The sequence below is a fragment of the Amphiura filiformis genome, chromosome 12, assembly GCF_039555335.1.
Source record: "Amphiura filiformis chromosome 12, Afil_fr2py, whole genome shotgun sequence".
Taxonomy (NCBI): Eukaryota; Metazoa; Echinodermata; class Ophiuroidea; order Amphilepidida; family Amphiuridae; genus Amphiura; species Amphiura filiformis.
Window position 1 is genome coordinate 58,665,022 of NC_092639.1, and position 13,721 is coordinate 58,678,742.

General features: G+C 36.1%; 1 protein-coding gene across 1 annotated transcript in view; it reads left to right on the forward strand.

Moving 5' to 3' along the window:
- LOC140166948 (FRAS1-related extracellular matrix protein 2-like) overlaps positions 1-13,721 on the forward strand; it is a 28,756-nt gene that overhangs the window by 14,312 nt on the left and 723 nt on the right. Inside the window, exons 5-12 of the mRNA XM_072190430.1 lie at positions 3,642-3,899; positions 4,455-4,568; positions 8,375-8,620; positions 9,809-9,925; positions 10,163-10,417; positions 11,653-11,766; positions 12,405-12,518; positions 12,969-13,082. Of these exons, the coding sequence (XP_072046531.1) occupies positions 3,642-3,899; positions 4,455-4,568; positions 8,375-8,620; positions 9,809-9,925; positions 10,163-10,417; positions 11,653-11,766; positions 12,405-12,518; positions 12,969-13,082 (1,332 nt within the window). The remainder of the gene's footprint in view (positions 1-3,641; positions 3,900-4,454; positions 4,569-8,374; positions 8,621-9,808; positions 9,926-10,162; positions 10,418-11,652; positions 11,767-12,404; positions 12,519-12,968; positions 13,083-13,721) is intronic.

The window sequence follows — 13,721 nt, forward strand, 5'->3', positions numbered from 1 at the left end:
TACTTACGTACATGATGGAAATAAATTGGGAGTTGTTAAGAGGTAGTCATAATTCGCCGTAGAATTGATGTAATAATCGGATAAACTACCATAGCAATAGGGTAAAACAATTCTTGAATATATCGCACTTCACTATTACGTTCATGTGGTATCTCTGCATTGAACCATATCATGGTGATCACTCGCACCTGTAAGATTACTATCTTTAAAAAGAGCGGTATCGTATTCAATCTATGATTGCAAACATACACATGTGATGAGTGCATTCTGCTTGTAGTGCAGCGCGAAATATTCAAAAATTGTTTTATCCTATTGCTATGGTAGTTAATCCGATTATTACATCACTTCTACGGCGAATACACACCACCCTATGCCATGCATAAAAAGCCCAATTGGGCTATTCCAGAAATAAGTGATCACCTTCTATGGAGGAGTATCTTTTCAATAAAAGAATGTCTGGATTTCCAAGTTCACTCTCTGAAAATGACTGAAATTCCAGTTGCCATTGTTATTTTTAAAACAGCTTGGAAACGCAATCGAAGGAATGAAAAATCATTGAAATATCAAAAATTAGCTCTCAATTTTAAGCTATTTTTCTGCTGACCTTTTTCGCCTTTGGAAACTTTAAACAAGCACGACTGGAAAAAAGTCCGGAAATCCGAACTCCTCAATAGGAGTGTGCATCTATTTTATGGAATGGCCCATTTTTCTAGTTCACCTAAATGAACTTTTATCGATAATTCAATACAAAGGAACAAAGGGAGAGCGTGGCGCAATGGTTAGGGTACTTGCCTTTAGTGCATAAGGTCCCGGGTTCGATTCCCGGCGGTGGCGATTTGCTGGGATATTGACTTGGAAAAAAAATAAAGTCTGAAATTAATTGGCAACATCTGTAGATTAAATTGAGACTTCCGCTCTCCCCATGGTTCATTTAGAATTGGGTAAATGAATCATGAAAGTACTCCGTCCTTCGGAGGGGACGTTAAGCCGTCGGTCCCGTGTGCAGAGAGCCATACCTGTACATGTATCTCGCAGCCAGTTTCGAAAAGAGTAGGGTGTTAACCCCTGACTGTTCCTAACCCGTCCCGGTGTTCAAATGGACCCCAATGGAAATAAGCTTCAATAGAGGCTTTCTTGGGTTATCCAGGGTTGTCACAACCCGAACAAATCAAATCAAAAAACTATCACTAACTCTACATCATATTGTCCCGATATAAGCATCATTTATCCTGTCACTAGTGTCAATTTCACATTATGACTAATATGACTTTACATAAATATACAGTTGTGTACTTACCAAAGTGACGCACTTGCCGGTTGTTGTATACGTGTCATTTTTACATTACATTACATTTTAACATAGCTAGGAATAAATACCAGACTCTTCTCAAGTGGCGGTCTCTTTAAATTTTCTCAAGTCATGTGGTTCAGTTTAGGAATGCTCTCTTATAGTAACTGGTTGGCCCTCAAGTACTTTGTAACCACTATTAACAAGCCAACACGAGGGATGTGAAACAATTCTATAGACGAATCTAACGAGCCAAGTCATGGTCAGGATTAGGTCGGCCATATTAGTGTCCCCGCATGCACCAAACAGGTGTTGTGAGTGTCCAGTTGGGTGGATTAAACCCGTTTAAAATTCGATGTGAGATTCTTTTGTGTTGTAAACTGTCATCATTCTTTTAATTACGTGTAACACGGGTGATAGAATGCAGTTTAAAATACCCTTCAAGGCCGCATCATTTCACATTTTAGGTGAGATAGTTGGGTCCCCGTCGCGGCTATGGCCGCCATTGATATGCAGGAATGCGTGAAATTGGATTCGTCTATAGAGATACTAGAAACTTACTACACTCTTCACAAATATGATTTTTGATTGAATCAAAATTTGTTTGGCTGTCACAAACAAGAGGGTGTCACAAACAAGAGGGTGTTATGTTTCTATTATTGAGCTGGAACGAATCGCCTTGCGAGGAGAAAACTTGAGAAAACTTCATTTTGTAATTTTTCAGGGGTAAAAACATGAAAATGCTACTGTTTTTAAAAATATAATGCTAAATTGTTTTGCATGCAAACAAAATATCTAACATCACAAAATATTTAACGGTCAACAGCATCATAGTGCATCTTTCGCCCTGTTACATTGGTAACAAAAGTTTCTAGATAGGGAACTATTTTTATATGAATCGGCATCAAAACAAGACAAGTAGAGAACATTTTCATCTGGGCATTTCGTCGTCTGTATTCCATAGTGGCGTATTATTAGTGGGGCGCCGCGAATAAACAACTTTTCGAGAAAATCGGGTTTGAAGAAATGCCAATTTAAAATCGAGTTGTGTAAATCAGACATTCATTATATTTTGTAAATGATGTGAAATTTCTGTAGTAAACTAAATAGATTTTATTTTTATATATTTTTCAAAAGAAATAAATACATACTATTGCTGGCAAACAGAAAATAAAAAGCACAAAACTATACGTCACTATGGAAAACAAACAAAACGCAATACCCTAACCTAACGTTAACCTTACGCCACCTCGGTCGCCGTGTATTCCCTATGGCGTTACTTTCGTCGTTTGTATTCCATAGTGGCGTATAGGTCCGATACGTGTACGCCACTATGACATACAATGTTGTTCATTTTTGCCGATATTTCATAATTATAAAATGTGTATAAAAAGTGGCGTATGGTCGATACGCCACTATGGAAAACACAAAATTGAACTTTGTAGCTATACGACACATTTAATTAATTAATTACTTATTAATTAGCTAGTTTTGACTGATGAGACTTAGAAAAATAGAAAAGAACATCATTAAAAACATATGTGCCAATTTTTAAAAAAAATGACCAAAAATCACTATACGCCACTATGGAATCCCGGGTATGGAATACAGCCGACGATTTTTACTGATCGCGAGCTCAGTAGAGCGATTGCGAGTTATGCACGAATGTAACCGGTGTTCCGGTGGTATAAAAATCTAAACTCTTTTTAGATATCAAAAATATCAATTTTTAATAATATGTCATCAAATTTGTATTATATCTCAGATTTCAAAAAACCAAAATTATTTGATATTAGAAGGATATTCCTCGTATTTAGAATGTAATTTGGTGTGTCTGACGTGCTCTCATATCCCAAAAATATACTGCGTAAATGTTGCTATTCGATTCCTTAAATAAAGTTAACTTTGTCATTAACATTATTAAACGGTATGTGTGTCAAATTGTTATGATAATGACAGCAGTCTGTAGTGTATGGATATAGACGAATCTCAGGAGTCAAGTCATGACCAGGATTTGGTCGGCCATTACTGGGACCCGTCTGTACCAACTGTACCAAACTGGTGTTGTTACTGCCCAATTGGGTGGATTAAATCCGCTTAAAAATCGATGTTGAATTGTATTGTGTTGTAAACTTCCATCATTCTTTTGTCTACGTGTAACACGGGTGATGAAATGCAGTTTAATATCCCCGCCAGGGCCACATCATTCCACATTTTAGGTGGAATAGACCTAAGGGGGTCCCAGCTATGGCTGCCATTGAGGTATAGGAATGCGTGAAAATGGATTCGTCTATACTCATTTATCTTATTGAAACATTCGCATTCAATATTTAATAAACTTGTTTTTATTCAGATCTTACAGTGGTAGCCCTGAGTGCAACAGGAACTGCGGATTATGTTAATTTTGGGACAGAGACAATAAACTTCGCTGCTAATGAGTTCACTATGACGCATGATATCACGATTAACAGCGACGACTTATTTGAGGGAACAGAGGACTTTCTACTCTTTCTTTCAAACCCTGGGCCAGATGTCGTTGCAGCCGGCGTTACAGAAACTCTTGGCGACCTGACATCAGCCGTAGTATCGATTTATGACGAAGACACAATAGGTCAGCATTTCTTTTTGTTATGTGCAAGATCGTCTTTAGGCCGCTTTAGGACCACGCTCAAGCAAAGTGACTAAACAAGGCTAAAACAAGATGCAAAAAAAGAAAGGAAGGGAATCAAAATCAAAGAAGAGCCGCTTCCAATAATTCAATAGAATATTTTCCTCTTAATCTTTGGATAATCCAGTCTAACATGCAAAAGAGGGTTTCTTCTTTTCTTATTTATCTTCTACTTCATTTTCTTCTTTAGGGCAAGACCATCGTAAATGACATTTTTGACGAATATATAGGACTCATTGAGCTTCAGCCCGAAGGTTTTTTATTTGATAACTTATGCAGGCTATAGTGTGGGTATAGTGTGACAATCGCTGTAATTAAAATAATGAAGATTTTCTTTCCTTTTCTTCTTATTCTTTTCTTTTCTTTCATTTCATTTGATTTCATTTGATTTCTTTTTTCTTTTCTTTTCCTTTTCTATTTTTTTCCATTTCTTTTCTCTCTTTCCTTTTCTTTCCTTTCGTCTCTTTTCTTTCATTTCCTTTCCTGATCTACCATCAGACACGTGGTACTATCTGGGATGTGCTGAGTATACTGTCACAGAGTCTGACACAATGATAGACATTGTAGTGAAACGGAGAGGCGATACCAGCAGCGCTACCAGTGGATTTGTTGGTAAGTTTGTAAGACACGGTGTTATGTAGTTATGTTTTTAATAGTAAATATTTCTCTTACTATGTTGTTGTTATTATCCTAACAACTCAAATGATAGAACTAGAGGTTTTTTCAATGGCCCCATGGTCTCAACCGGATCGGGGCCAAAGGACAGAATGGGATAGGGGATTCAAATTTTAAATGTTTAAAGTGAAATTTCAAAATTGTCCAAATCTTGTTGAAAAACGCTCGCATCTATGCATTCCTTCTTTAGTATTTGGATAGTTAAGTCACAAGCGAAAAGGTCAAATGTCATTTGTGGGACCTTTAGGGATGAAAATCGTAAATATGCTGCGATTTTGAAAATGGTTTCTTGTTGTTCCTCTTGAAAAAAATAGTTCGCACCATAGGATGTTCCGTTCAGTGGCGGCACCGTGAATTTTTTTTTGGGGGGGGGGGGAGTGAGGGAGGTTTAAACGGTCATGGTCAAAAAAGTTCAATGGGGATTTATTTATTTAAGGCCTTGGATAGCAACGTTTGCATAGTATTTTTTCCGGGACATGTCAGCTCATCAGACATATCGAATTGCATTCTGAACATTCTGAATACGAGGAATCGAATGTCCTTCTGATATCAAATAAATTTTTTTTAAATGCACAATATAATACAAATTTTATGGAAGATTATTAATTATTGATATTTTTGATATCTAACCGTTCTCGAAGTAAACTTAATAAATCTAATGATAAATAAATCCAAGTAAGGTAAATCATCCACAGTAAAAGTCTATTTTAAATATAAATCTAATGTATTTAAAGTTCTTTTCCTTCGTTCATACTGCAGTTACTGTCCGTTTTCCTATACACAATACACAGTGCTCTCACCATTGACGCGTGACCTCTACAAACAGTGTATGTTATAGGTATATGGGCATTGCCTAGTTAACATCACTGTGTGAAAAATAACCAGCCAATATTTAAACTATTCTCCAAACTTCTAGCAAATATATTTCTCTAACATGACCTAAAATTACAGCTAGGTTAGATGTTCAGAAGGGGTCGCACTTTCGTAGAATATGAGTGAGGGCAAAGCATAGCTAGCTCATAGCTAGGCAACTCCCCGTGTTAATTGAATGGAGATTTGACCGAAAATATTGAGCTATATTGGTAACGGACCGCTCCGTTCTGAAGGATGCCACAAAAAAAACGGTACAAGCTACATTTAAACTATTCTATGAAATTCTAGAAAATATGTGACCGTCCACGGCGAATGAGCCGTAAATTCCTCCCCGGTCAATTTTGTTTTATTTCGTGTTTAAAAATAAACATCATAAACTTAAAAATGGTATATCATTTGACTTCAAACGATATCCAGAAGCGGAGTTATGGTTAGTTAAATTTTGCTCCTTCAACAAAATTATAGTTTTTATCGTTTCTATGTGTGTCTCTTTTTCCACATTACTGGCAATAAATATCAAACAGTCATAATCGGCGGTCATTTCAAATCATCCACAAGTCAACGAGGTTTAAGAAGGTTCTCTCATTGTTAATTGTTGGTTATGCATACCTGTACAAATAACCCACCACTTGAAAAGGATTTAGCAAAAGCAAACAAAGACCAGAGCTATTAAAAGTTCTATAGCCATCTAAGGTAGAAGCTTATTGTCCACTTCAATAATAGGATTATTGATTGGTGTTGTGACTATCAAAATAAGACGGATGCCGCGTCAGCTTAAGTGACCGATGAATACGACCTTCGTACACATTTTACACCATAACTCAGAATACAATTTAGGGAATTTACGGCTCGTTTGTGCTGCCGGGTCACATATAGTTTTGTAACATGTCCTAAATTTTTAGCTAATTTAGGTGTTTGGAGAGGGTCGCACTTTTGTGTTTCAGGAAGGATATGTAAAAGACAGATAACACCAAAAATATGAAGAAATTATTTCCAAACCGTGTTAAGTCAACAATCATTATGTTGCTCATTTTCAAGAATGCTGGTTTACAAAAAGCAGGCCATTGTCTCATTTCGTGAACAAAGGTACACATACCATTGTTTCCTTTCGTTTCCTTTATAATCGGTTACCCAACTGAAGCTATAATACCAGCTTTATTGCGATATCGCACATGAAAACAGACACATGTGCACAACCAGAGAAGATCCGATTTAATCAGTTGAGCTGTTTCAATGAGTGTTATCTTGGTTTAATAGCTTTTAATGGGGTTTAAGTCCTGCAAAGGTCGAGATGAATTCTACTGTAGACATGACTGCATCATGTCATTCGTACATTCATTTCTTTCTTTTTTCTTTAATTCGTTCATTCCTTTCTTTCTTTTTACCTTTCGTTCGCCCTTTCTTTATTTTCTCCCTTTCGTCCATTCATTTCTTTCTTTTGCCTTTCGTTCATTATTTTCTTTCTTTTTTATTTCGTTCATTCCTTTCTATCTTTTTCCTTTTTATTCATATCTCTCTTTTTCTTTATCTTCTTTCCTTTTCCTTTTCCCTTTTCTGTCCTAAGTTCTCTTAATTTTACACCAAACATTTATTGCCGACGATATATTATGTGGCATTGTCTACTATATACTATAGAGTGAGACGTAACACCAGAAAAAAATCGCCTCTGTAATTATGTGTTATTTAGGGATTTAATACCGAATATTTACCAAAACTGTTTTAACGTGATATTGTGGGTTTCATTACTTTCACAACTTCAGCTGTGTAACTTACATATATTTCCGATCAGACTATACTATGGTGTTATTTATTCATCAGTTTCAAATGTTGCTTTTCGAATGTTGCTTTTTTCGTAACAGTCTTTAGTTTATAGTTAGTACTTTATAGTACAGTTTACAGTCTATAGCACAATCTATAGGCTATAATAGTATAGGCCTACATATCATGTTATACAAGAGAGTGAATAGACCATGTCTATATATCATGCTTTAGTTGGTAAGTACGTATGGCCGGGTGTCCCAAAAAAGGTTAATGTTAACAAATATATATATATCGTGACATAATCTATGTACCCTCTACTAGTACCACTGTGAATGTCAAGTTCACATCCTACGTACTTAGCCCGCATTCCAGACATTCCTGACCAAGCTCTTTACGTGACAAGTCGATTTTACGATTTCAAGTCAACACATTCGAAGCAAGGCCTAAATGCAAGAAATTGTTATTCATTTAAATATGTTGATGAAAGGAGATACAGCGTGCAGAACTGCTTTCACCAAAAAGATGTTATTCTCTAATGACCATCTTCCTTTATTTGTTACCACCAAGAGTCAAGAAGCTCTAAAACTTATTTATAAGTTTCTTTTGTGCAATAAGTTCAACAATGAAAAATAAGAAAAACATAAAATGTAGCAAAGAAAAAATCTCAAAGCAAAGGTGTGCTTGTGTTCAACATGCGTTGTGCGATATTTTGATGGTTAGTCACTCTGGACACCCCTGTCATCTTGCGCTCATAAGTTAAGTTGCTTTTAAGATACAGAATTGAAACTTAGCAAACAGTTACAAAAAGGATGAATAAATAAAATCTGAAAAAATGACATTGTTTTGTTGTACCATCACAAAATGCGGTTAATTTTCTACATGTAACCTTTTTATGGGACACCTTGTACATTTACTATTAACAAGGTGGTTTGGCTTGTCCCGGGGGTCACCCCCATTGTGGGGGTGACGCGTACGAAGGGCTATAAGACCCCTTTTCAGCATTGCGTTCATGCAACATGGTCAAAGACCCCATATTAAAACACATGGTTTTTCAACCAAAGACCCTTATTTATTTATTCGTGATACATTTGATTCCCTCAATTCTACAGAACTCTCGACAACAGACATAACGGCACTATCAACGAGTGATTACACAGCGTTAACTTCAGAGGCTGTCGACTTTGCTGCCGATGCTACATCTTCCACGCCGATAACACTGACGATCACGAATGACATGAGCGAGGAACCGTTAGAACACCTTGAAATTGCGCTTACGTTGACTGCCATTGCTGACGCAAGTGCACTGGCTGATCTGACTAAGGCATTTGTTACAATCATTGATGACGATTCTAAAGGTATGACAATAACAGTTCTCTCTCTCTCTCTCTCTCTGTCAGGTGGCGCTGTGTAGCGCTGCTGTGGTCTTCACAAGAGTACGCCATCTCACTCGATCTGATGCCAAGTGCGTTGCACCTTGCATTCCTTGGTTAAACCAGCTTCACGTCATTAGTCCAAGATGTTGGCGGACGTCCTCTTCCTCGTCGGCCTTCCATAGCCCCTTGCAAAATTTGTTTTTCTACACCTCCATGTTTCCTGACAATATGGCCAAAGTACTTAAGCTTACTTCAGCTTTCTCTCCATTTTGCCGTTTCTGATGGTTAGACCGTACCAATCTTGTCGAGGATCCAGGAATTTGTTCTTTCCATGTCACTTGCAGAAGCCTCCTGTAACACCATATCTCAAAAGCAACTCTTTTCCTATCATTCTTGGTCATGGCCCAAGACTCGCATCCGTAATTAGCAATGGAAATTAGCAGTTATCATGCCAATAAATGGCCATCGTCATCCCCGTCGTCAATTAGGCCCGTAGGTAGGAACTAATTTGGGGAGGAGCGGATTTTCTAAAAGAAAGTTGAAAGGGAGGAGGCACCACAGAAAATATTGGGTAGATCATGGGAGAAATTTGGGTGATATTGGCCATCTATATAGAAAATAGTCGCTATAAAGGAGTATGACAGTGTATAAAAGCTAAATTGGTCAAAATACAGCAACTTGTTCATTGACTGGTTGGAACTAAGATATTGGTATTTGGAATGTTTAAACATCAATCAAACGCTTTACTGAAATCAAGCAGGACAAGGTCCGTCTGACTTCGATCATGTCGATGGTTGAGTGTAGATGCCCAATCATGAGTAGGATACACTTCCAACTGGTCAATCAAACAATACAACAACGGTTTTTTCATCATTCTCACTTCACAGGTGTTAAGTATCATTTCACAAAAGCCAATAAGTGTTTGAGCAAAGAATCATTCTAATTGATGTAAAGATGTAAAATACCAGTAGTCAACAACAACAACAACAACAAAAACAACAATAACAACAACAACATCTGGCGCGTGGCCCCAGAAATGACGTAATGCAACATGGAGGATTGTTTTGAAAATATATTTGAAAATTGTTTACAGCACACGTGTCTTTGATAAATTATAATCATGATTTTTAATTGAAAATTGAATTTGCCTTTTTGAAAAAATGTCATTAGTTACCTGGTACAGCCTAGACTGCGGATTTTACACAGCTACTGAAACCGACGCTGGAAACGTAATGATTACGATCACCATCACCAAGAGGGGCGACCTGAGCCAAGGAACCACTGTTTGTAAGTAGAATGAAAAAAAGAGGAATGTCAATGAAAGTAAATCTAAAAAGAATGTGAACTTTTCATAAATGGTCATAATATTTATTATTATTATTATTATTATTATTATTATTATTATTATTATTATTATTATTATTATTATTATTATTATTATTATTAATATCGTTATTATTATTATTATTATTATTATTATTATTATTATTATTATTATTATTATTATTATTATTATTATTACAGTACTCTCAACAATGGATATAACAGCAACAGGAGGCACTGCACTTGATTACACCATCAAAACGAACGAAATAATTACATTCACCGCTGACACCGAGACCGTGGAGACGTCACAGCTGGTTATTCTGTCGGATGATATTACCGAAGGAAATGAATATCTTCAAGTTGCACTTAGTTTACCGTCGACTCCACCGGCAGGAGATGCTCTTAGTGATGTTAACAAGGCACTAGTTATAATATACGACGACGATGAACCCGGTAATATGTTTTCTATTGCCTTTTGTCTTTGTAGTTTATAGCACTCTCAATAATGAAGACGACAATGAAAAGGGGCAATGGTTTTGGGGTCACCACAGAAAATATTGATTGGATTCTGGAAGAATTTGGAAAACCGTGGGTGATCTTGGCAATCTAGCCTATATAATAGACGAAAGTCGCTCTGACAGTATATAAAGGCCAAATTAGTCCAAATACTGCAACTTGTTTCTCGATTGGTTGGAAGTCAAATATTGGTATTTGGAATATGTAAACATCAATAAAATAATACAATAACGGTTTTTACATCATTCTAACGTTGCAGGTGTAAATTATCATTTCAAATAAGTAAATAAGACCATTCTGTCATATTACAAGACTTCCTGTGGGTGATTCCCAAATCTTATCCATTTCACAATCCAAGGGATTTTCCCGAGATTATTAATACAGAGAATCTTCTAGAGAAGAAGAGGGGTTCCCCAAACAATCTAAAATTAGATATGATTCATTTTGTTTTGATCACGTGATGAATGAAAAGGAATTCCCCTAAAACATGTCATATCACACAAACTCTTGCATGATTACTTCCAAGGGTTTCCCCCTTATCTTACATTTCTCATGACATACATTCAGCTGGTAAACAAAGTTAAATAATTAGATCAAATTACTGAGGGCACATCACAATATCGAATATGCCCGATGACCCTCTTTTTAAGCTACCCAATGGCCCCTTTTTTCTACAGTTCTCCCATTTCAAAATTTGTATTGCAAATTTGGCCAAATTGGAAAACAATAAATTATTGAATTTTGCTACATTTTATTAACATTTTCTACTCAATGACCCGTTTTTTGTTTTCAAATTGTCGCCATTGACCCCTTTTGTCATTTGCTTATACCCAATCTTTTTAAACAACATTTATGAGCTAACACCTTCAGTACGTTGTAAAATGGCAGCCGTAATAAAATTCAATTTTCTTGGCTATAATAAACAGGTTGTGTCAAATGTATATTTTCTTTAAAATACATGATCTGGACAGTTATAAAAGATGAAAAGAAGTAATAGTCAAGGCCACAATATTGAGACACAACACGTTGACTGGGATCGATGTTTTGTAATTGCCTAGACCTGAACCTGAATTTATATCTCTAAACATGTTTCCAAAGAAGATAATTTCATCTCAAATAGACATGGAATAGGCCCCTATATTTGACCTAATAGCAACTTTTATACCTTTTAGAGTGTGATGGTGGGAATGGTTGTGACAATAACGGAATATGTGTAGCAACCGACGTCTGTGTCTGTGCCAGTGGTTTTACCGGAAACCTTTGTCAATTTGGTAGTCCAAGTCCAGGTAAACTTCATTAATGTTGGTTCTATTCTAAATGCACCAAAGTGTTGACATAAATGTTTCTGAACTGATTAGTAACGATGTATCTAAAATACAAAGTAATATTGAATGTTGGAGTCATATGGTGGTGTTATATCTTATCGCAGGATTCTTTAATCCAATAACATCCCGGGGTACTCAACTTAAGAAGTGACAGTTATGTGCCAATCATGTCCATTATAGATCCCTTTTTATTTGAAGTAGGATATACCCGATGACCTCCTTTATTTTCTAGAATTTTATCGTCCCATTTGCCCAAAAATAATGCAAAAGCTTTTAAATTTTCATTTTGCAACAATTTTCCATTGCAAATTTGGCAAAATTGGAAATAATTAATTTAATTTGCTCCTTTTTCAACATTTTCTACCAGATGACCCAGTTTTTAAAAAGTCTGTACCAATAACCCACCCTTTTTCATTTGTTTAGAGCCAATGACGTCCACCTAATAGGGGATAGGCCCGTACTTTCCGACGTAAATGCCCCATTAAAATTTAACTTCAAATTCATTTACGCAAATCCATAATCTAGTCATGCTTATTCACACAAACGCGATGAATGATATAATTAGATAATGAAGTCTTCGTGAACCTTTTCAATTTCAGTGTGTGATAGTGGGAATGGTTGTGCCAATAATGGACTATGTGTAGCAACCGACGTCTGTGTTTGTGCTAGTGGTTTTACCGGAAACCTTTGTCAATTTGGCAGTGCAAGTCCAGGTAAGCTTCAGTACTCTTGATTTTATTCCAAATGCGCCAGTTAACGCGATTTGATTAATGATGACATAAATGTAGCTTAACTGATTAGTAGCGATGAACATTCAGAGTAAATATTGAATTTTTGAGTCACATGGTGGTGTTTTCACTTTTACGACATTACATAATCCGCATTCGATTCAATATATGAAGACGCGGTAATGTTTTCCATTGCCCTTTTTGTCTTTGTCTAATTTTAATACACATCCATAGGCGATATGCCTGTTCTTTCCGACGTGACTGCAACCTAAAAATAACTTAACTTAAAACTCATTTGTTTGCAAATCCCAAATCTACATGTAGAAATACTTATTTTCACAAAAACGCAATGTATGATATAATTAGGTAGTCAGCTTATTGCTTTATTCAAAATCAAAATATTTTGTTGTCTTGATAAACTGTTATGATTTCCAGTGTGTGATGGTGGGAATGGGTGTGCCAATAATGGACTGTGTGTAGCAACCGACGTCTGTGTCTGTGCTAGTGGTTTTACCGGAAACTTTTGCCAATTTGGCAGTTCAAGTCCAGGTAAACTTCATTACTGTTGGTTTTATTCCACGATTAACGCGATTTGATTAGTGATGACATAAATGTAGCTGAACAAGATGCACCCGGTAATAAGTTTCTACTCCTTTTTCGTCTTTGAAGTTTATATCTTATTATTTGTTTGAAATTATAATACCTTATCGCAGGATTCTTTAATCCAATAACATCACGGGGTATTCAACTTTAGAAGTGACGGTTATGTGCTAATCATGTCTATTATAGATCCCCTTTTAATTTGAAGTAGGATATACCCGATGACCTCCTTTTTTTTATAGAATTTTATCGTCCCATTTGCTCAAAAATAATGCAAAAGCTTTTAAATTTTCATTTTGCAACAATTTTCCATTGCAAATTTGGCAAAATTGGAAATAATTAATTTAATTTGGTCCTTTTTCAACATTTTCTACCAGATGACCCAGTTTTTAAAAAGTCTGTACCAATAACCCACCCTTTTTCATTTGTTTAGAGCCAATGACGTCCACCTAATAGGCGATAGGCCCGTACTTTCCGACGTAAATGCCCCATTAAAATTTAACTTCAAATTCATTTACGCAAATCCATAATCTAGTCATGCTTATTCACAAAAACGCGATGAATGATATAATTAGATAATGAAGTCTT